At 36.7% G+C, this 24,565-nt stretch overlaps 1 protein-coding gene across 1 annotated transcript in view; it reads right to left on the bottom strand.

Annotated features, from left to right (window-relative positions):
• Positions 1–5,981: 5,981 nt before the first annotated feature.
• Positions 5,982–24,565, bottom strand: part of ADGRA3 (adhesion G protein-coupled receptor A3) — a 54,868-nt gene continuing 36,284 nt past the window's right edge. Inside the window, exons 10-19 of the mRNA XM_071432617.1 lie at positions 21,794–21,943; positions 19,243–19,404; positions 18,759–18,962; positions 17,445–17,658; positions 17,116–17,324; positions 12,411–12,535; positions 11,757–11,880; positions 9,970–10,115; positions 7,749–7,844; positions 5,982–7,560 (exon numbers count right to left, since the gene is read on the bottom strand). Of these exons, the coding sequence (XP_071288718.1) occupies positions 6,318–7,560; positions 7,749–7,844; positions 9,970–10,115; positions 11,757–11,880; positions 12,411–12,535; positions 17,116–17,324; positions 17,445–17,658; positions 18,759–18,962; positions 19,243–19,404; positions 21,794–21,943 (2,673 nt within the window). The 3' untranslated portion in view covers positions 5,982–6,317. The remainder of the gene's footprint in view (positions 7,561–7,748; positions 7,845–9,969; positions 10,116–11,756; positions 11,881–12,410; positions 12,536–17,115; positions 17,325–17,444; positions 17,659–18,758; positions 18,963–19,242; positions 19,405–21,793; positions 21,944–24,565) is intronic.

The raw sequence follows: 24,565 nt of genomic DNA, 5'->3' as shown, positions 1-24,565 counted from the left end.
AAACATGGTGCTTTGGGAACACAGATTGCCCCTTGAATGGCTTTGGCCATTAAGTGCTGTGGTATTTCTGGCACATAACCTTATTCTGAGTAATTTTTTCATGACACTCCTGGGTCTGCCTGCATGTTTGCAGACAAAAGCTTCAAAAAGAGGTTGGTAGGGGCTGAATTAGAACAGTCAGATGTCAGCAATTAAACTCCAGCATTATCACCATGTCTAGACACTAGGCACTCCTATGGCACCTCAGAGCAGCTTTATCTCTTGATCTTTACCACACTGAAGATATTTTTACCTATTAAGCTGTATTAAGATTTTGATCTTGTTACCCAAGCTTTCCTTTGTACATGAGGATAATACTTAGTCTTCTTCATTAGTCTCACAAAGAAGTTCTTAAACTGGCTTTTGTTCCTGTTCTTGAAACCAGGAACACTGGATATAAGGTGGTAAATGTAACAGGCAAGAGGAAGCACACCAGTTGAGCTGGTATCTTTTAATGAATTAGACTTTGCAAGCAGCTAACTTGCATTAAAAAAAAAAAAGAGAAAAATCTCTAAGTATAGACCAGCTTTATCAAAAAGGTGGCTGTTGAAGGTGACAGGGAAGCTGAGCCATGAAAGGAGCAGCTGACACTACTCTACATGCTGTTATCATTGTGCAGCTAGCTGCCTGCATTTTACATGGAAAGATGCATGTCTTGGAAACAGTAACATGCAACTGTTCTAACTCTGAGGCTTTTCTTCAAAGCTTGTTTGTGTCATCCACAAAGTTCAGATAAAACTACAGCTGTGGGATAGCCAGATGACATTACTTCACAGGATAAGACAATGTAAGTCATCATCAGGGATGGTCCATTGACTGATGACAGTTCCCACACCCAGGTCATCTTTCAGCTGAGAGGTACTGGCCAACTGTCTATGTCACTCCAAAATGGCAGCATTTTAGGACAGTCTTTTGGATTGTTCATTACCCATATGTGGAAGGAGCAAAGTATTGGTGATTGCACTCATTTTTGTTTATCAAATCTTGAGACTGTACTGGTCTAAGATATTTTTACATCTGCAACTGTATTTAATAAAGGTGTCCTTTCAACTACCCTCTTCTACTTCATATCAGAATCTTCCCTGCAAACACTACGTATCTTGTAGTTACCAAGCCATAACTAAACTCAAGTACAGTTTCACTTGAAATTTGTAATAGTAGTACAGCTTCAGCCCATAAGAGCTGAAAACTAAACAGTGGCCTGATCCAGCTAAGTGCTATGTGTCAACAGAATTGACAAGTTCATGTATCACAGCTCCTCTAAGAGCCTGTCAAAGTTGCATGTCTGGCACCTTTAGAGATAAGCCTCTTACTCATTAGATGCACACTACACCCAAGTATTTATTTTAAGTATCTTGCTCAGCAACTCCAAATGTAACCAAGGATGCCTCCTTCCCTAGGAAGGAAACTGTCCTTTCTACATGTTTCTATTTTACCAGTTGCATCCAATACAAACACCATCAGCCAACAGATGCAACAGAGTCCTTGCCTACTGCACATTTTTGGTGTTCAGATTTGGATTCTGCCTTTTAAGAACAACTTACTCATTTGTGAACTAAAGGGAAATTGCTGCAAAAAGTTCAGGAAGCCACTCCACAGTGTCACACATAGAAGGCTGTCAGGGAGGTCAGAAGACAATCTATGTTAATTTGAAGCTGGCAACAAATTGGGAAAAAGGCTGCAGGAGGAATATTTGATACTGAAACAGAATGATCATAGACAGCAAATAGAACTTGTAAGAAAGGGTTCATTCTCTCAAGAATTACATAGTGATTCATACTTTAGGCCCTTTAGGCTCTCCAAGTGAGCTAAAGTCCTCCTCCTCTAGGTGAAAGCTGAAATTTACACTTAGAAGATAAAAAATTTATATGAAAGGTAAAAAAAAATATGTCTTTACTCATTTTATGAACAGCATGTCTCTGAAACAATCTCTAAAATCAAGTTCTAAAAATTAATCTATACTAACATTTAGCATTCCCTTTCATTTACACAATTACTGGATTTGAGGCTATTCAGTGATGTCCCAGTTGAAGAGGTATATCAAACCCTTAGTATAATGCAGCAATTAAGTATCAAATGCAAAATTTCAAGAATCTTCATCTAATAGAAACTAAAAATTTCTCCTTGGTTTTATCTCACTAATACCTAGTCTTGCCTCATCTATTTAATTACAAAGCTTAAAGAATATAAGAATTATAGGCACTATTCTACTGAGTAAATGCTGACTTCAGAGAAAATGCCACATTCAGCTAAGCACCTAATTTGTATACTCAAATTGTATACTTTGGGATTACAGGTGTTTAAAGGTTGTTTGGCTTTTTCATGATAAAGTCACATCAGACATGTAATCAGCTGGCTTTGAGAATGTCAGCAAGCCCATTTCTGCACTGCCCTTTTAGTTTCTGTCTTTCAGATCTCTAGAGCCATCCTCCACAATTCCATATTCTGTCTACAATGCATGGGGAAGCCACAACCTCAGCCAGCAGAGAAGCTGCTGTGAGCTCTGTGAGGGCTTTTCAGAAGTGGCCAGGTGAGCAGAGCAGGCAGATGGCTGCTTTCCTCACCTCTAGCCAAGGACTGCCACTCTCTGCCTGCTTACATGGAGCCAAGTTTCAGCTGTGATGTTGATGGGCTTGAAATACTTAAAGTCTTACTAATTTGACAGTTTTCAAAACTTGACTGTTCTCTATAAAATAAATTGCACATTTGCATACATTCATTCACCATGTCATTTCCTCCTCCATCTTCCCAAATGTCCATATTCAACCAATCTGGGAAGCAAAGGTATATAAACCTCACTTAAACTAAAACCAAACTCCTACAACACAACAGGTTCCCCTTTTTTGAAAGCAAGGATTAAAAATACAGTGTGTTCATTTAAATTAGATGCTTTTTTCATGTTTTATGTTAATCTTGAACTCCAAGGAGAACAGTACTTCTCACTGATGTCTATGCTATTAAGCTCTCTAAAACCTGGATACTGTGTCCTATAAAACCAACCCTTCACTTTGCTCAGGGATGTGCAAAGGCAGCAACACAAGCCATCAACAGCTTCAGCAAGCAGCACAGTGCTAATAGAGCAGTGGTCAGAATGTAATTAAGTAAAAATGAAAGAACTTAATAAAAAAAATCCTTGTTTCTTCCAACATCTGAAGTATTTCTTAACCTACACAAAGCTTAAATTATTAGCATTGAAGGTGTTGATAATGGGTGAGATCCAATTAACAAAAGATGCCTTTGTCCAAATTAAGGTGCAAATGAGACCATATGCCAAGTCAATAGCAAGCATTTAACAATTAACATGAGGCAGAAAGATAGAAAATTCTGTGTAGACTTCATCACCTTCCAGATCTGAAGGGGCATACAGGGAAGTCAGAGAGGAACACTTTATCAGGAATTGTAGTGACAAGACAAGGAGTAAGGGGCACAAATTGGAAGAGGGGAAATTCAGGTTATGTATTAGGAAGAAATTGTTTACTCTAAGGGTGGTGAGATACTGAAACAGGATGCCCAGGAAGTTGTGGATGCTCCATCCCTGGCAGTGTTCAGGGCCAGGTTGGACATGGCCTTGAGTAACCTGGTCTAGTGGGAGGTGTCCCTGCCCATGGCAGGAGCAGCTGAAACTAGATTACCTTTAAGGTCCCTTCCAACCCTTAACATTCTATGATAAAACCACCAAAACTTTTTTAGCCATAAACAGGGTGTGCTTATTCCCTTTTCCACTATACCCATGATGCTTTCCAAAGTCTGCCTCTGCCAGTAGTATGACTGCACAAATATATTCACTTTTATCATGGAGGCAACCAGCCCTAACTACTGTTTCTAGTCTCTCCATTCTTTTGTAGATAATACAAACTGCCCCCATAATAGCACTTTGTATTATCTGCTTTCCTTTATATATCTGATTAATAATTGTAGCAACTTTCTCATTGATCCACTTCCCATTTAGAAGGCCAAAATAAGCTTTTTGTGGTTTTGCTTTGGTGGATTTTTTTTTGCATTGGAGTGATTTAGGTGGTTTTTCATGTGAAGATTAATTACAATTCTGAAAATAAGCTTGCTTTACATTATTAGGAAAGTATGAAAAAGCCTGAAGATTTTCTGTTTCTAATTTTCCTAATAAGATACTATATTGAATATTCCCCCTTTTACAGAATCTAATAACCTGCCTTTCATGTTTCATTTACAGAAATTCTTTCAATTTAAGATTCTTCATGAAAAATGCAGCAGATGAGAGTATCATTGTGTTTGTCAAGACTGTATCAGAGAACAATGTCTTATCATCTGAGCCAAAGCACTTGTTAGATGAAAAGCTATGTATATAGCAGTGAGTAAACTAAGCATGTTCATTAGAGTTTATCAGTGATGATTTAAGAAATATTTTACATTAATGACCCTGTCTGTACCAAGGCTAGTCAGAGTTTATTAGGTACTATGAAAAAAGCTTTTTCATCTCATCAAAACAGGGCAAACTATCATGCTATGCAGAATTATTACACATAGAATTTATTTTAAAGGTGGGTTTCAAGAAATACTAAACTGATGTTTGGATCCAAGCAAACCTATGAAAAGGGGCAAGTGTTAAAAGCAGTGGGAAAGCAGATTCTAAAGGATAACTGATCCTACCCTAAGTCCTTATCATACTTCATTCAGATAATAATAATCAATCTATTGACTGTTTGAATATCTTTTATGTATATGTGAATTACAATTTTCCAGCACTATATTTTTAAAGATAAAATGTAGGCTTAAATTATTTGCATGAGTACATACATTTGTTACTATAAAAAAACCCCACAGTATTGACACCTGATTAAATATACTGTAAGAGTACCTCAGTTTGAGCTACAGACTGTGAGTTGCTCCTAGCACATCCCCTTACTGTCTGCAGTTTAGTTTTCTTGACTTGTAGCATTTGGAATGGAATAAGATCAAGTTGCTGGTTTTGACTTCAAGGTCCAAAACGGCATTTCTGCCCCCAAAAGGATCTCTCCTGTACCAAACAACAACCCATAAACAGCAATTACAAAGCAGTCAGTCAGTTGTCCAAAATGTGTAGATACCTTATCAAATAGATTTAAAACAGCTATTATATACTTTTATATTTAGTTAAAATTCTTTTCTTTGGTAATACCCATAAGCTCCTTTTTTTCTGAGAGTCTATCCTTATGGTAGCTGTAAGGTTGGATACAAGCTAAAAGCCACCTCTCCTGAAACCAGGAAAATAGAATAGCAATGAAAACTGAGTCATACACCTGTCAAAATGTTCCTGAAAGAATTCTTAAATGGTAACTACCCATGAAAAGTAAAAATAGAACCCAAACTCCAACAGCACTGTCCCTACTGCAGACTTTTGTACAAGAGGTTTGTAAAACTAATCAATGATTAGTTCACACTGTCAGACTACTAGAGGCTGCAGTAAATCTGGCAAGCAGTAATTAAACATACCTGAACGAGTTTATAAATTATTTAACACAGTATTTGAATAGGGACAATGTTAGATCTGTATCATAACTCAGATACACTTAACTAAAACACCCAAAAGTGGCAAGTCTGAAGTGGGTACCCAACTAACCAAGCATACACAACCCAATTCTATTTGCTGTTTAAAGGCTGAGTTGTGGTATCTGTACTTGATTATACAGAAGCATTTTTTGCTATTTAATACACATAGCTTTAGCAAAATGGGTATAAGTGCTGGAAACAGGTACAACCTCAAGCACCTCTGCAACTACAACTTCAAATTGATCACAGCAGCAGAATGATACAAAATATTATCTTGTTTACACTGAGGTGCCAACAATCTAAGTGTAGAAAACTGTAACTTCAGTATTTTATCGGTAATAGAAGCTCATAAGTTTCAGATAATGAAACAGTAAAATCAATACGACATTCAGTGCAGTAGTAATTTAAATACCCAACAAAAAGGTGCAACTTTGAACTGCTGGGGAAAATACTATTTATTATACATTTAAATACAAATTTGAAATGTGTTGTGGACACATCTGCAGGGTTACAGGTAAAAAAACCGTACAAAGTTGTGTTCTGCATCTCTCAAGACTGACACTTCAAAAAAATTTCACAAAATACCAAAGAAGAGTTCATCTTTGTAACAACAGGAAAGGTAATGTTGCATAAAATTTTTTGCTTGGCATATTATCTTTGTTCCCTCCCTGCATTAAGTACCTACAGTTTGTAAACAGTTTTAAAAGTGTTAATAGCTTTAAGGAATGTGTAATCACAGTTTATATGGATTCATCCCACAAACAATTATAATGCTACACAGTAGTTTCGTGTTTCCATAACCCAGTTCTAATATTACCAGTACTGTCTGCAGTGAGCAAAGGTCCATCCTGTCCACTGCTTTTCAGTGGCCCATTTTGGATGGCTAAATTTAAGCCGTAAGATTTTTGCTGGTTTTCAAGTTCGGCTGCTATTGGTTTCCTCAGAATATCTTTTTTATTGTTGGTAGCTATTGTTTTCTCTGTATTTCTGCTACTTTTTGGAAGTGTACTGCAAGCATCACTGCTTTCTTGCTGGGACTGGTTATACTGACGTTCCCTGTATGCCAGATAGGCCCTTCTGCTCCTGGAGTGCCCTTCGCTGTTGCTCTGGCGAGTTTTGGGTAAGCCATTTTGCACACTTCCCTCCACACTCGTGGGAACGTCGTAGGCATATTCCCTCAGCACTGCAAGCCTGCTGGCACGATGGCCCTTGCTCCTGTTCTTATGGTGCCGGCTGGGGTGTCCGTTCGTCCGGAACTGTACCTCTAATGGAGCTACGTGCATTTTGATATCATTATCTACTGAATGCTCAGTCAGACTGTTATCAAGTTGAGGACCTGTGTTCAATGGCAGAGAAGTAGGGTGGCATTGAGCTGCTGCAGCTTGTAAGTTAGTTAGTTTACAACCTTGAGACGAATTTTTTAGGCTTGAGGCACTTTTATTTGTGCATGAGGATTCTGCGCTACTGTTGGTGCATTTTGGGGCCTCTCCGTTGGTTCCACTGGAACTGGAAGGCGGCACATTTACTTGCACTGAATATGTACTCCTTCCTGGGCAGCACGTTGTTATCCAAGCATGCCTGACATCTTCCCTGTTAATGCAATGGTGCACCATAAGAAAGGCACTGAGGCTTAAACATGTCACTCCAAAAAAACAGCTGAAGATCAGGTCCATAGGATAATACAGGGAGATAGACAGAGCTCCAAAGATCCACAGCGTCACATACAAAACCAAAGTAAGGCCCACTCCCAGAAGCTGTGCTGGAAAACTGTGCTCGTTCTCCAAAGCAGACGTGGACACCAGGGACACAGACAAGGAATCCTGATGGGCCAGTTCCCCATGCTCGTTGGTGGCCAGACGCTGCTGCTCCTCAACGGGCTCCTTCAGCTCGAATTTGCGTTCAGGGTGACGCTTTAGTTGTATGAATATGCTGAGGAAATACATACAGTTTATGAAAATTATAAAACTAGCAGGTCCATAAAATGCTCCTAAGCTAGGTTCCCAAGCCATCCAGCAACTGCAAAAGAAACAAAGCAAAGAATAAATTAATACCTTGCACAAGTTACTTATGCTTTTTTCAGTTCATTGACATGATCTTGTCTGTGGTATGTTTTCAGAAAGAATCAGAATTAATTGCAACAAGTATTCAGAGAAAAGAAAACTTAAGAAATCTTAGGACAAAGCTCTAACTTATAGGGTACTTACTAAGGTGCATTAGGTCTGCTGCCATAATTTCGGATGTTTGCTGCAGCTGTTATTCCACAAACTATGATAGGGATCCCTCCACCAATAAGGTAGAACCTAAAAAATAAAACAAATTTAGTAGCAGCTGCTTAAGTGAAATGGATTTTAAGTTACCATGAGGGAAATTAGAGCTTTCCAGGATTTGGGAAGCATACAAGCTCTTTATGAAACTAAATAGGCTGAATCAGGTTTGGGCTTTGGCAGTATCAATTGTTAGTCTTCTTCACTACAGTTTTTCTCCTCCTGCTGTAAGCTGCCTCTCTCTCAAAGCTGCTCACTCCCACCTCTCACTTGCAGACACTGAACAAAAGTATACAGTGCTAGAAGGAAGAAGCAAAAGCACTCAGTCAGAAGTTGTAAACTGCTGGAAAAGAATAAGGAAACTTAGAATAAAAACACTAAGTGGTTTTTATTAACACTAATTTATTTAAAATCCTGTGTTCCACAGATGAACCTGCCTAATATTATATACACTGTTAGGTGAAATTTTTTTGGGTGCAGGGGTTCAGCAGATGGCAGGTTGGTTTTGGTTTTTTTAAAATTTTTAATGGAGTCTCTAATTTTACAGTATATACTTCCTGCTTCCCTGTGGTGGTATTGATGAAAACTTTCAAGAAGAAAAGGGCCTATGTTGTTGGAATAGCTCACTTTTCATTCTGATTTGTATGAATTCACATTCCATTCATTAGTGGCAGATCAATAATTACTGACCAGCAGTCAAATTAACAGCACTCAGTCCTGCAGCTTATACTAATTCACTCCAAATTCAGATCAGAACACAAAAGTGAAAACTCTTACTGTGACATGTGGATGAGCATCTGGTTTTTATCAACAGGGACACCTATTACAGTGGTCCTGGAATTTTCCACTGCATTTCTGATAATTCACCAGAAATTACTCTTCTCTCTTTTGAGACACAAAACAACAGTCTAAAGCAAATGATGACTTTTTTGGAAATCAAGATACACTGAATTTATTATTTACTTGATGAATCCTACAAAGATCAGATTCTGACATTGGTTTATTCTGTATCTTGATGCAGTAATCAGGAGCTGGCCAGACAAACAAATCTTTATACAAGTACTACATTAATGGCAGTTTTATTTTGAAACTAAGTTTAAAAGACAGCTGAAAAAATAATCCTTCTGTGGCCTTTCCATACAAAAACATCACATATCTATCTGACTGAGAAAATTCCTGATCTGCAGGAAGCTGGACACTGAGTAAGTCTGAGAAATATAAAACCTGTTTGCTCCATTTTTCTCTTGGATACTTGCCTCCAGAGCTACTGCCAGTGTCAGAGATGAGGTGCTCAGACCTGGAATGGCATGTTCATGTCTGTGCAGAGCTGAGCCTGTGAGGCTGGTAATTTAACTGCAACGTTTTCCAAAGCAGGAACTTCATAATAAATGATAATGGATATAAAATGCTTGTATGTAGCATTGAAAATGTTACTTGAAAAGAATCAGAAAAGCACTTCTGTTTTTCTGCAGTCCCTGTACGTACAAAATCAAGTTCTTTAAATATTTGCCTGTAACTAATCAAAGTTAATCAACTTCTGCCACCTTGTGGAGAATTTCACAGTAGCAGTTTTTAATTAATATCCAGAAGCTGAGGAGGCAACATGAACAAGGTACGTCAGTATTTTCTAATAAGAATACTGCACATATGTGAATTTAACAGAGAATTAGTTTGTCTCATTTCTGGGATTTCAGAAATGAAAATTTTAGGAGGAACATCACACAAAGAACACTATTTTCATTTGATAATGAGTGACACTACTATTTTTCAAGTAATTTGTAAACAATCTTTGGAAAATATATTTGACTTTATCTACTGAAATTGCAGTGTTAAATTGTGTTAAGAGTTCTACACATTCTTTCTTCTGACAATTTAATGGGTTGTGTTGCTGTCTGAAGTCCTAAACAAACCTTCAGTGGTGATGCTGAAACACTACTGATTTTTAGTTTACCAATCAGCAACTCAGCATTGCATCTGTAATACACTAAGACCAATAGTCTTTCAGCTCATCCTCCTTAACATAACACTGAGGAACAACAAAATCTAAAGGAACTTTACAGACCTGGAGAGAACACAAGGGGAGTGACTTTTTACATTTTCTGGTCAGAATATAAATGTATATAACCTGGGAAATAAGGAGCCACAGAAACAAACAACTCACCTCAGCATTGGCCTGGGTGGAGGAGGTGGCTCATCAGGATCTTGACACCTTTTTGCTTTTTTGGTTACCTGCTTGTAAATATTACGAGATGTCACTCCCAGCCACAGTACTGTTGCAAGAGTGGAATAATGGAGAATTATCCCAACCTTAAAACAAAAACAGACAACAAAAAAAGAATTAACCCCGAAATATTTCCTTTCTACTAAGTTAATACAGAAATCATTAGACTCACAACTCACCATAAACCTGAAATTTTCAGAAGCTCAATTAAAGAGAAAAAACCCCTCTTACTTTATATGACCACTCTATCAAGTGATTGTCATTATATTTTTAAACAAAATCAAAACATTATAGTTTAAAACCAAAAAAAAATATGTATTGCAAACCTTTAAAACCTAGTAACAGGAGAAAAACACTTTCAGAAGTGTACATATCAATCATACACTTTAGGAAACTGTTTTTACAAAAGACTTAAAATGTCCTGTGTTAAAGATATTATTCAAATTGAAACAAGTAAGGGAACAGCAGACTCGTGATACTGTGATAAGTATGAAGCAGATGGCAAAACACAGACAGCCAACACTCATCAGCTATTTTAACATAATGCAAAGATAAAGAAAGTGCATTAGATATTTAACCTGCCCTAACATTAATGCAGTCTGCTTCACAGTGGAATCTCCTTATCCTCTACTGCCTTATTCCCAAGCCAACACTGCCATGACAGCACATGCATGAAGAAGGGGCAACACTTTAGTTCCAATTAAGCTGACTACAAGTGGGTTTTTTGCCTTTTTCAGTCACCAGTAAAAACATACAACTCTCAAACAGCCTATATGTTTGAGAGTTGTGTGTTTTTACTGGTGTAATTCTGGAGGATTTCTGTCTCAAGGAAGGTATGAAAAAAGGTGTGTGTATGTGTGCACACACATAGGAGAAAGATCAGGATAAATTTAACTGCAACACTTTGAACAATCAACGTAATAACTCCAGTAAATTCAAACAAAAAGCGTTATAGAATATTATGGTGAGGGATGTGAAAATTTTTGTAATCACTGGATTAAAACAAAAATTAAAAATTTCACTAACATTTTTTGAAAGCAGCAACTATTGTTATACTGAAACACTGCAACTGAATTGAGATGGCCAAATTTTATGTGGGCAAATCATTAAAAAGAAGGAGTCTCAATAAAGCATGGAGGCTTGAAACACTTCTCTCCCCTCCCCTTCAGTTACACTGAGCAAATGGAAATAGATATTTTAATACCTGTGAAAATCAGATCTCACGTGGCCTGTAAAGGCCACATACAGGCCTATAAAATAATTTCATAGTAAGTCAGTCTCAAAACCAGAAATAACCAATAAAGTTAGTTTCTGTTGTAGCATTTTGGGAAAAAAATATCTGTTGCACATTTTACAAGGGTATGTAGTGATAGGAGGAATGACTTTAAAATGAAAGACTGTTGATTTTTATTAGATGTACGAAAGTTTGTTTTTTACAATAAGGCTGGCAAAACACAGGCACAGGTTGCTCAGAGAGGAATTAGATGCCCCATCTCTGGAAATATTGCAGGTCAGGTTGGATGGGGCTCTAAGCAATCTGATCTAATTGAAGATGTCTGCCTTTACTGCAGAGGTGTTGGACTAGATGACTTAAAAAGCAAAAAATTCATTTTTTTTTCTAGATTTGATATTTTGATGAATGCCTATACAGCATTAGAGTGCTGTAAGTGGCAAGGAGGGCATATTCATATATAAGAGTACAAAACCAGTAACAAAGTTTTACTTACCGCTTGGCAAATACTGGCATTCCTGGTCTGAGTTATGCCTCCAATAAACACCACACATGTCAGGAAAATATGAAAGCTCAGGTTAACTAACATATGCCAGCTTTTAACACTGATCCTGATCACACTGTTAAAAGAAACAAATTAGACAATATAAAACACAGCTACAATACTGTTTTCAGAAACTAGCATGATATTCTTGTGATAAACAACATATAATTCCTCTTAATGATTGTCTGACTACCACATACTTTGTGATCAAATACAATCTTAAATTAAAACACCCACCTATTACCAACTTTATACATCTATTTGGGGCCCGAGTTAAAAATTTTAGGATTCAAGCTTTCACATCAACAGAAATGTAAAAGGCTGAACAGTTTGTTAAATTCTATCATTATTATTGAATGGCCTCCTCTTTTATCATTCATGAAGCAAAATGAAGAATTAAAGGAGAGACATGGTTATGACAGCTAAATTATCATACTCAAGAAAGACAAAATAGCTACTTGCATAACTGTTAGTTTGCATCAACAAATTTTATAAGGAAAAAAAAACACTGAAAGCATATTACTATATCATGCTCTTACAAAATAGAAAAGGTAGTCCTAAGCATGATCAAACACATTTCCCTAGTCTGGTAATTTTGATTCCTACCTGTGATGGTATATGTAACTGACTATGATCATCAACAGGCACATCAGCAAAACCATGGCAGTGGCATAAATTACTGGATGGAGAAGGTCAGCTGGCTGTGTATATAACTCGGCTCCAGTCAAGTCCTGACAACAACAACAACAAAAAAACCATTAGACCACTGTATCTATTTTTTGAGGGTGAGGCAATGACAAGGGAAACACATGAAGTAACAGACACCTTCCAGATGAAATGTCTTCCTTTCCCACTGGTCCCAAAACAACTCTTCAATTATTTATTTGTTATTTCTGGGTTTCTTCTGCAATTATCTGCTATTCTGTCTGACCTTTATAAATACAGTCACAATTTTTACAGAGTAGTTCAACTTCATATATTTTTGAACATACAGAGAGGTCAGCAGCTTAAAGAAACACACCATTTTCTTCACCTTAAAATATTTCTATGTACAGATGTGGAATAACTGTGTCTTTCAGTTGTGATTATCTTCTTTACCAGCCCAAAGAACATCACAGACAGGAAAATGTTAAAGGATCTGCATCTGGAATGGAATGACCCCATGCACATAAAAACAGAGGCTGGGCATTGGACTGATTAGAAAACAGTCTGAGTTAGTGGTAGACAAAAGCCAACCCCAAGTCAGCCATGTCACCTGTAGCCCAAGGCCACCCTTTGCTGTGTGAGCACTGACACAGCAAGTGGGTGAGCTGATCCTTCCCTTCTGCTAGCACTGAGAGACCACCCTGCACAAGTTGCAGTTTGAGGCTCCCCAGCACAAGAAAGACACTGACATACTGGATGGAGCAAGTCTAACAGATCACCAGGATATTAGCAGTGTATCCTGAAGCATACACTGTCTGAGGCTGAAAGTGATGTCTTTTATCTTTAAAAGAAAAGGAAGAGGGGATTATTGTATTAAACTACCTACTGGGATGGTATAAAGAAGACCAAGTCAAACTCTTTCAAACTCTTCTTGGAGCTGAATCATCCACTAATGAAAGGAACCTGACACTACCAGCAACACAGAAAATTCTGATTAGACACAGGAGAAAAATTCTGAAGTGGTCACATACTGCCCAGAGAGACTGTGTCCCTGGAGATACTCAAAGATTGACTGAATGTGATCTGGAGCAGTAAGATCTGACTTTAAAAGCAGTCAAACTTTGAGCAGGTTAACTGGACCAAATGGCACCAGATGTTCCTACCAGATTGCTATTCTATGATTACTGTTTGACCAGAATAGATAGTTGATAATTCTAAGAGAATTCAACAGCTCCATAGCACCAATTAAATTTTCTGAATTCACCCAGATTTTAATTTACTCAGAAGAAGAAATAATTCTGTTTAGAAGCAGTTAAAATTTACTAAAGTTCCAGCAGTGGGGAGGGGACACAGACATGACATGACAACTCAAAAGAAACTGTAGCACCTAGCACAAAATACACAGTAAATTTTCTAACTATGATTAGTGAAAAAAATCAATTAAAAGTAATTTTTTGGAATGGACAGGATACAGAAAAAAATCTCTCCCTTATGATTCTGAGTAAGTTACTCTTAAACTTCTGGAGTTGGCAAAGTTCAAAAGTGTCCTGAAGAAAAGGAGAAAAAATTTAGCATTAAGAAAGAACAGTAAAAGATTGGGAAGAAGTTTCAGTCAGTTTTGAGAAAAAGCAGTGATATTTTTAAGCCTAAGATCAGTAATCTGATTTCATGGACAGGAAAAGAGTTTTTGAATTAAATTAAAGTCAACAGTCTCTTCACCATACCTTCAATTGTTCTTTCATCAGAATATAAATTCGTTATTCCTAACTAACTCAACAACCTCATTTCAAACTAATTTAATCAAGTTGTCAGTTTGATTCTTATCTATTTGGTTTTCTTTGGCACCTGGCAAAGGATCATAAGAATTTTTGCCTCAGGCAGCCAGTGTCATCTGATTTCAACACTACCCATGGCCTGGTTGTTATGCAGCTGGGGATCCCTGAGAACTCACTGCTGTTACAAGCATAAGCAAATGTTTAGTCACACCTGGCCCATGAGTACCAGGCAACACAAACTATAGGGCAATTCTGCTTGCTGCTTCCAGACTGGTGCCAGGTATGTATTGGTGTGAATTTTGAGAATGAGAGCTACGAAATCACAAGATTTACAATAATCTTCTAAAACTTGTGAGGAAACTCAGTATATGCCTTGCCTAGATAGCTGAGGTCTTGACCCAATAGCCAATGGAATAAATCAATGTAATTCTTTATCCATTCCACTGACATTCTTCATCTAGTAAAAAGAGTAAGGGGAGCAAATAATGTTATTTCTGAGCTAAACTGATCCTAAATAATTACTGAGTAAAAAAGAATGACAGTAATAGTAGAGATGGCATTAAGAGTACTGGGGAGTTTATAGTTAATTAGCAGAACTCTTGTTTCTTCTCAAGCACTATTGCTGGGTTTTTTTCTTCTCTTCAGTCTGTAATAATGAGTTTTCAGCCAAGCCTTCTGCTTATCTCTTCTATTATTAAACAGTGGTGAAGATGATCTCCACATAAATACAAAGTTTTACAACTGCATCTTCCTAATCATTAGATCAGAAAACCAGGCAATCAGTGATGTGCTTCCTTAGCAGAGGACTTCACGTTCTGAAATGTATGAAGAGGGTCAGTACACTACAAATTCCTTTCTTCTACACATATAGGTACTAAAGTAAAGTAGATGAAAATAGAGTGAAATAGCTCTGGTTAAGTCATTCACCATCCAAGCCAGGATGATGAACCACCATGTTCGGGTCCCTCCTGCCTCTGCTGTTTCACATATTTGATGTTAATGACAACTGCTGGATTAAAGAGCAAACTTCTAAAACTGAACCCAAAAGAACTTCCTCTGAGCCTGAGACCAGAACCCAGACTTGCACAACATGATGGGAGTCTAGAAAGGAAATAGGCTATTATGGCTTTTTTGGTTAACATATGGATAGGCATTATGAAAAGCTTTTTTAGCAGCACAGAGACATCCAGAGTTTCTGCAGTGTATTATCTGTGTGCAAAAAACATCTGTCAGATGAGTGTTATTCTGGGCCCCTCCTCTCCAGTCTCCACAGCCTAACATTTTGCTAAGTGGCTCAATATTTAAAGAATACCAGTTTTGAGTATACAACAAGAGCTACTGACAGAAAAGGAAGAAAGCTGTCCCTTTCTCTAACTTGATTTCTGATTGTTAACCGTTCACTCTACAATTCACAAGAGGATATAATTCATATAATCTTCCCATGTGTTAATTCAGAACTAGTCTTCATAGAAGCAGATTGAGCATGCTTTTCATTTTTCTTCCTCCAGGTGACAGAAATGTGACCAATTTAAAGCATAATCTCTCTTTACATGCATATTATACATACAAATGAATTTTATTTCTGTTTTAACAAATGCTGCCAAATTTTAGGAAATTATTATATATTTTAAAAATATCAAAGAAACGAACACTACTTGTAAAAGTTTACTTGATTGCAGAAGTTTAAAGTAATTTAAAACACTACCCTCAAAGGTAAATTGAAAAGCTGCTCTCTTAGAGCTCTTTTAAAAAGCTTGGCATGTAAATCAATTTTATATAAGTTTAGCCTGGTAATTACCATTTTATTCTCTTCTGAGGAAGATCTTTAAAAATCTGGGTTGCTAAAGAAAAATATCAACTTCTAATCCACTAATCATCATAAGAGTGCTCTTTCTTCCATGTATGGTTACATAAAAATATATATTTAATTCCACATAGAACACATTAACTAGCCCAAAACCCATGCCAAATTTACATTTAACAGTATTTCCTAAATCTCGTAATATTTCACTCAGCTTACTACCAGTCCATCTTATGTATCACATTTTATAATTTAGCATCTGTAGGGATTACTGACGAGCAGGGTAGCAGTCACCATCTATAAAAAGGGAAATTTCCCAGGCCAGACTCTAAAATTAAGAATTTTGAGAGCAGACAAAGAAGAAATTCAGCTTCCCAAGTGAGGAGCACTAAAAGAAAGTGTCTCTTCTATCACCATGCTTCAGAACTGGTTAACCATTTTATTGATGCCAATATGCTTAGACTAGATTTTGGATACTATTTTTCAGCAGTATTTTAAAAATATTTTTTATAGTTACTAAGTGTTTTGATCTTTTTTCCATTTCCACTGATGTCTTCAAGTAACAGACATACATACTAGTGAATTAACAGTTAATTTGGAGTAAAATAACTGTCTTTGGTTATGGATCACAGAAAAAATACCTGGGAAACACTCCTGGTCAACTGGCAAAGTCAACAAATCTAACACAGAGAAGGTAGTTTAAAAAGAGAGCAGTAACAGTTGAAGATAGCCTGTCATTCAGAGACTAAAGTTCATGAAAGTTCCTGAATTTGATTAAGTAACTCATTAAAATGTCTTCTATAATATAATACTTTGCATATGAAAATTCTTTTTTCCTAGCATATCCAGTTGTTCATTAATTATTTATTACCCAATTAATTACACTTTGAGATATTTCTGCTTAAACCTCACCTAACCTCAACGTTTACATCAACAAAAGTAAAAACTAAAGATGCATTTATTATGTCTAGTTTTATGTGAAATGGAGCGTGGGAATGCTCGTTTTCCTTAACTCAAGAAAAAAAACAAACAATTGTATCTTGAAACATTTTTAAGTTCCAGAAAGAAATTGAATTCCCAAGTGTCATACCATTAAAACAGCATAGTTGCTGAGGGAGTGGCACTGAATGGTGGTAATATTTTCATCAGACAGAAGGATGCGACAGCCATCAGATTTCCATCCCCCTTGTCCGTTGAGGAGATCGAAGTCCCACTGAGCTGCAACAGCATCTGCTCCGTGTGCAATGCGCCGCAATGTCACGTTGATAGGAACGTGGGGACTGGCTACGTTTAACCCATCTGTTACAAAGAAAGTGTATTTGAACATACATTTCTCAGCATGTAACTAACACATTAACCAAAATAAGGGAGTCCAAACTGTTTACTAAAGATCATAAAAAAGGAATAATAAAAACAAACCTATCTTGGTAAGAATAACTGGAGTCACAACTGTACGACGTTTCCCATCGTCAGCTAGATTTGTTGAATTTCCTGTTGCTGGGAAAAGCCTTCCATTGCGAAATGCAATAAGCTGAAGCTTGTAGACAGATTCATCTGCTGGTCTGATTTCTCTTTTTTGTTTTTGGGTGAAAAGGGAAGCTGGCAACTGGATGGAGGCCTCTACAATTGTGTTCTAGAAACAAACAGTTTTTAAAGTTCAAAACCAGTTTTTTTAAAGTTCAAAAGAGAAAACTATGTTCCTTACAGAGATTAAATTAGCAACTCTTCTATATGTACAGAGTCAGAGATGAATGCATTTAGCAGACTACACATTGTGACGAACCTATTTGACAGTGTTTTCAAGTAATCCAGGATAAAATAGCTTAATCAGGTTATTAAAGCCTTAAAACATTTTTAAAAGAAAAAAAATGTTAAGATTCTGCAGTTATCTTACTTGTTACAGAGAGTAAAGTTAAAGTTGGTATCAGTAAAGTCTTATGAGAGTTTTTCAAGACTAGACTATTAGCAACTAGAAGCAGCAACCAACACAAGCAGAGAGAAATGCTGCAATTGTGCACTAGTACCATTCAAAACAAAATGCTGTGTACAAACAGGGTGGTTTTACTTGTATATAAATGATACTTGAGTGAGAAGCATGCATATAATTTCACAGAATTACACAAGCATAAATTGTAATATACATTCTGCAGTGACATTCAAGCAAATTAAGTGCTAAAAACAAACTGGTGAGTTGGGGAATATAACTGAAAAAATACTTTTATGGAATATGAGGAAGTGTTTCCATTTTATACACACCCATATAGAGATGTAATACATGTAGGTGAGTGTGTGTGTGTATATGCACATGCACACACAAATCTATCTTCCACTTCATGCTTAATTACAGTATTACTCTGAGCAGAATATTTCACATTTTTAAGGACACTGCTAATATCTGATATAATATTGAATTAAGGTGAAAATACAGAAAAATAAAGATGTATTATTACAAATTAGGAAGCATCTCAATTTCCATACTTATGAAAAAGTCAGAAAGGATCTTTCAACTTACTAAGTTACAATGAAGAAAACTACACCTACTTATTAAAATCTGTGTCCATTAAAACAACTATTTTATAATCAAACTTTATTATCCTTTATCCTTTTAATTCTTCTCACGGTCATTTTGCATTACACAAAAATGCTAATTTAAACTTAGTAACAATAAATTTGCTTGCCAAATTATTCATATATATTATTACAAAGTCAGTAGGGAAACAAAGAGCATCCCACCTTTAAAGCCAGGCTTGACAGTGTATTTGAAACATTGCACTTAAAGCTTAGTTGTTTATCTAGATTTCCATCTGGGTCCCTTCTCCCATAATCACTGAGTCCTGTACGGTCTGATGTAGCCACTTTCTGAAATACGGTGCAAGTCATCCCAGTGAAACCAGCAGCCTTTATTACATAGGCCTCAAGAGCAATATTTGGAGAATACTGTAACAACAAAAATCAAACATGAAATGATTTTACACACCACAGACAGGATAACAAATAATCTGAAAGGGATTCTCTGTCTTCAGAGAAAAACACATTCAGAAAACCATCTTGGTTTATCTGGGAGGTATAAATCTTTTCAGAGTATTGCTCTACTCCCTTCAGAAATAGTAGGCATTTCGAGTAATGCCAGCATTTATTAAGAAAAATAAAAAGCTATTCAAACTCAAGAGCATGCAAAACCTCTTCTAAGTAAATACATAAATAAATTCATGCTTACAGTAGAATAAACTTGAGCTCCATTTGCAAGCCGATACATAGCAATTTTCTGTAGACACTGTACAATTCTGGTGCAAGCCTTGGCTTCCCTTTGTGCCATCCACAGAACACGTTCATCAGCCAACATAATATTACTTGCTATGTCCACCATGACGTCGCCAAGCTAACATGGAAGAGAAGTGAGACTCTTTTATAGGTATGAAAGCATTCAGCAGGTAGGGTCATTACCAGAAAACACACAGTGAGTTGGCAGCACAAAAAGCACAAAGAAAATGGTTGCTCCTTTTTCAATCACCTCATCACATTGATACTGAAAAACTTTGACTTGGACACTTACTTCCACTGAAGAAAAATGTAGGGCCAACTGAATATGTCTGTTTATATAGTACTCAGGAAAAAACCCATGATAAATATTTTATTAAAAGGAAATGGAGCAATACTCCACCTTCTACTGTACTAAATGCTTAAGAGGACCATTTACCATCAACTTGGAAACCAAAACTATAAATCAACTAAGATACAGTTTGCATGTATGATAGAAGATAATAGGAAAAGAGTAAAACAGGCAAAAATTAGCATACAACCATCTGTTTTGCTTCCTTTTAGCAAGTCAAACTTTTTTTTAATTGCTTTCTTGTTTGTCTTCAAATTTGCATGACCTGTTTTAGGTCACAGGTTTACATGAGAGTGACAGCAAATATCCATAGGTACCAGTGCTGTTTTCAAACCATCAATTACATTGTTTTAAGTTCACAGTCCTTACCCTGCCTTCTGTGTAAAAAACAAACAATAAAGGGAACTTACTTATTTAGGCCAATCTACCAAAAATAATGAGCAACATTGAGAACATTGACCTATGCCAGATTTTCACATTTAAGGAGCAGTGACAAATATTGGACCAAAAGCAAAGATGAATATAATTTTTAGTTGAATTGACCAAAATGTAATTGACAGTGCCTAAATTTAAGGACTGGAATTTTCAGCTTGAAAAGACAAAGGGTAGGGTGAGGAAGGTATCTCCTTTACTATGCAGGCTTCCCAATTTTATTTTCCCCAATATTACTAATACGGAGAGAACACAGTAATTTGCTCTTCTCTTTAAAAATCTTTAAATATAAAGGCAAGAATTGGAATGAAAAAGTATTTGTTATTTTGAGAACTGGCTCTCTGAGGAACGTAATTTTCAATCAGTAAAAATTCTTGTAAATTCCTTAAGTAGCATTTGCAGGCTGTAGTCCTTTCATTAAATCTTCAACAACAAAGTTAAATTAACTGAAAGTATTTATCATGACTTATTACTAGTTGAGAAATGGTAACAAGTTTTACACATCAACACACAGTGACTTTAGAATAAACCAGCACAGTTCACAGAATTAAAGTTACTTCATGCTTTTAAAATATATTACACATTATTCTTTCTCCTACTTATCAAGGTATGAGCAAGTTTTTCCAGCTGTATTCTAAATTAAGACAATCTGCTAAGAACTTTCTGAACAATTGTCTTGTTGCTTCTGATATGAAAGAGCTAATAATTTGTTATTTATTGTACTAATCTTTTAAACAGCCCCTTTAGCACAAACTAGGGAATGAATAAGAGGATGGTATAACCGAATCAATATGAATAACAGGTTCAAGAACAAGTTCCTAGAGTAACAACCTGAGAAGAAATCAAGCCTTATTAATAGCTACTAAAATTTTCACATGAAATTGTACTCATGTTCTTTAAATATACCAGCAAATCACAGGCTGGCTTTGAAACAAATCCACTGAGAAAAAACCCCATTGTCTAAGATAAAAATCCTCTAAGGAGTTCTTCAAAGGATGTAGAACCAGCATTTATGGTTTGCTGGAGGGTGGACAGGGAAAATTTGGCTTTTTTTTTTATGCACGAGTTTAAACTCGAGGCATTGTGGTCTCCAACTTCCCAACATGCACTGTACAGTGAGATCAATATAACCTCTGTTCAGCAGTGAAACAGAGAGTTTCAACCCACTGGTGGGACTATTCAACTACTTGCATTTTTCTCCCCAAAAATGAGCGTTCTCTAAGATTTTGTTTTAATATCTTATGTCATATCCTGCAAGACAGAGGAGTACTGAAAACCTTAGAGATATGGCTCAATACTGAATAAAGACAGTCTATCACAGTGGAAGGGGAGAAGATAAGTCTTGTTTTATTCATTATTGAGAGGATCTCTGAGGCTTTCATTATATGTGTTTTTAGATAAGAACATACCAATGAAAACCTGTGTGACCCACTCCATATTAAATAAAAACAGACTTACTGTACCTATCTCCCTGCTCCAGTGCTGACCAGAGGTGTTACTCACATTACAGGTCCAGTGAATGCTGGATCATCTCAGCGCGAATGCAAAGTCTGTGACCATGGGTCAGCAACTTCAGGGACCTACTAAACAAACAAAAACATGGAATAGAATCTGACAATCCACTAACTCAGTGCCTGCATCTAGTGTTGGGAAGATCTCACTGCTCAGAATACTTAAGGACAAACACTTTAGTTATCTTTAAAGTGATGGCAAATTATCCAGTTACCTCTTTATATTTTTCAGCAAATCTTCCAAATTTCTCTATCATTTCAGCCACAAAAATAACATCCATTTTATCAGAAAAATTTGCTGCTTCAACTGTGTAAGCCAAGAGCTGTCTTGCTGTTGCCACTGCATTAGTGAGGTTGAGAGGCATCTAAATAGAGAACAAACATGAGCATTTTTAAAAGAACAAGATAGAGACAACACTTCATTAATAAATAAGGTTTGATCCAAAGAGGAGAACAATTCCAAGAGGGCTCACAATGTTTTGAGTAGCTAAGGACCACCACCTTATCTGTAAGCAAAAACATTTCCTACAAGCCAGAGAACTACTGTTTGTATTGGCAGCCAGCAACTGGGATTTGTGCTGTTTGTCCTAGAAGGGAAAGAGGTATTACACCAAAAAAAGGAAAAAAATCCCCCAAAACAGTATTGTCAACTGCTTATTTTCATTTTCACCAAAGCCAAGGCATGACAACACAAAGCTCTTTAAATATAGCAAGAGAAGCCAAAACCAATTCAAATACACCACTGCCACAGCATTCACTCTCAATTCTGTAATTATAGGAAACATTTGGAATGGCATACACACACAAAAAACAAGACAGATCTCACTATGACAAAGGTCATGATTTCACTCCTGAAACAAACCCCATGCTGGAAAATTCTTCACTAAATAATACACAACATCCACATGTCTGTGCCAGCAGGAACCAAAAATGGGAAATTTTACATAGTATACTGGAAAGCTGTGCTAATGTTATCAGCTCATGTTCAGATGCTGTTTATCCATGATAATCCAAACCACAGAGGCTCTCTCTCTGGTTTTTGGTGTGGAGATATCTAGTCTGCCCTACTGAATTTGAAAAGTGCCACCTAAGCACAACTATATCTTTGTCCTTGCCAGTCTTAGCACTTGTACATAAATTCCAATGTGAGTAATGGAAGTTAATTTTTTTGTCAATTTGCTGAAAGTTATGTATTTAAAGTGCCAATAAAGTTCAAAGTCATAACACATACTGAACAAAGATAACTTTTAAATTCAGACACTCTTTATGATTTCTTTAAACTTTTTCTCTAATCATGAATTTCTTGTCACCTAAAACTGTACTTGGTCAATACACAAACAAGAACAGCAGAATATGAATGCTCTTGCACAATGTTTAAATGTTTTATTTTATTTTACATGTGAATCTTTATTTGATTTTAAATGCTTGGCAAAGTTCAGCTCAACTACCTTTGTTCAAAGGCTATGAACATGCTTGTAATATGATTACATTTAACATTAGTCTCAGAGACAAGAAACTTCTGTGCAGAATACTGCTAAAAATTCCAGGCCTACTACACATAAAAAGAAGGCAATTTTCATAAGTCAAAACAACTCCCAAACCCAAAACATTCCTCTTCTCCCTTTAAAAGAAGTTTAGCATAGAATACCTGTTTGCATTTATTTTTGAGTAGATAATAGGAGGTTATCTACTTCACACATGAAAATTATTCTTCTGCTTTTCTGAAGATACCAGTCTGATGCTTACACTTTAAACTTCCTAACACAAAGCTGGCAGAATTTTTCCACAACCTGAAAATTGTTGGCTAACCAAAAGCAGTTATAAAAACCTTAAGTTATATATGCTCTGGAGCATCTGGGCTATGGTAAATAGGAGGAGTGGCATTGAGTTGTCACAGACCTTGCAGAAAAATACGAATTCCCAGGTGAGGAAAAAGCAAACCAGCAGCATTGAAGCTCTATTTAAACTAACACTCAACCTTTCTGTGTCCCAGAAAAGGACAGAGTGATCCCAGCATCACCTCTCTCCTGTTAACCAGTCAGTAAGAAAGAACATTTGAGCCCTCAAACCTGTTTCATGTGACCAAGCCATGGCATACACCTCTAGTGCTAAGAATATAAAGGAGTAAAGCAAATAGTTATGTCAACCTTCAAGTTTTTCTTGGGCCAGAACAGGCATTCCATTTTTTTTTTCCTTTTTTTTTTTCCTTCTCACCCCTGCCATCTCTGTTGGCCAGCACTCAGGGGTCCTCAGGGAACCAGAGAAGGAGAACAAAAAGCAGTGTCAGCATTATTAAGTACCTGAACACAGAGGGAGCAAGTCAGCCCACCTTACACAATGGGCAGTACAAATTTTTTGCCTCAAAAGAGTTAGCCCAATCAACTGGACATCAAGATCTCACTGTGTGTATAAATCTAAGGCATCTCAAAGGGGAACATACCAGTTTAGATCTGATTGCCCTGGCTGGGGGCTGAGGTGCTTCAGATAGGTAGTGTGAAGTTTTCCCTAAAAGAATGTGAGATGAACTGGAACACTCCAAACCCACACAACATGTAGAAATCCTACCCTGGGCTCAGACAAGCACCATAGCCCCATGTTAAACTTAAGTGGTGCTACCAACATCATCATCCAGTGACCAAGCATTATTAATAAAAAACAAACAAAAAACCGACCACCAAACTCCAAAACACCACACCAAAAACTATCTCGTATTTCCATGGTTTCACCTCTTGCATGCAGACTAGTGATCTAGTCTGTTGGAAAACAAAGTACAAGTACAAGTTGGAAAACAAGCTTAAACCAGAAGTCCAAAGCTTTATGGAGTAATTTCCAACAGAGCACCTATACAGACAAGGATGGGTACATCGCGGCAGAACAGCATTTGTGGAAGAGAGCATTAACTACATAAACCTCAAAAGGAACTTGTAGCTGAAAACTTTTGTTTCATAGCTACAATTTAAATTCTAGAATGCTCTCTTGAATCCTGG

The sequence above is a fragment of the Agelaius tricolor genome, unplaced genomic scaffold (genome assembly GCF_023055355.1).
Source record: "Agelaius tricolor isolate 1412-34295 unplaced genomic scaffold, bAgeTri1.0.p SCAF_8, whole genome shotgun sequence".
NCBI classification, from domain to species: Eukaryota; Metazoa; Chordata; class Aves; order Passeriformes; family Icteridae; genus Agelaius; species Agelaius tricolor.
Note: the sequence above shows the minus strand (reverse complement) of the source record. Positions and strands in the feature narration are given on the sequence as shown.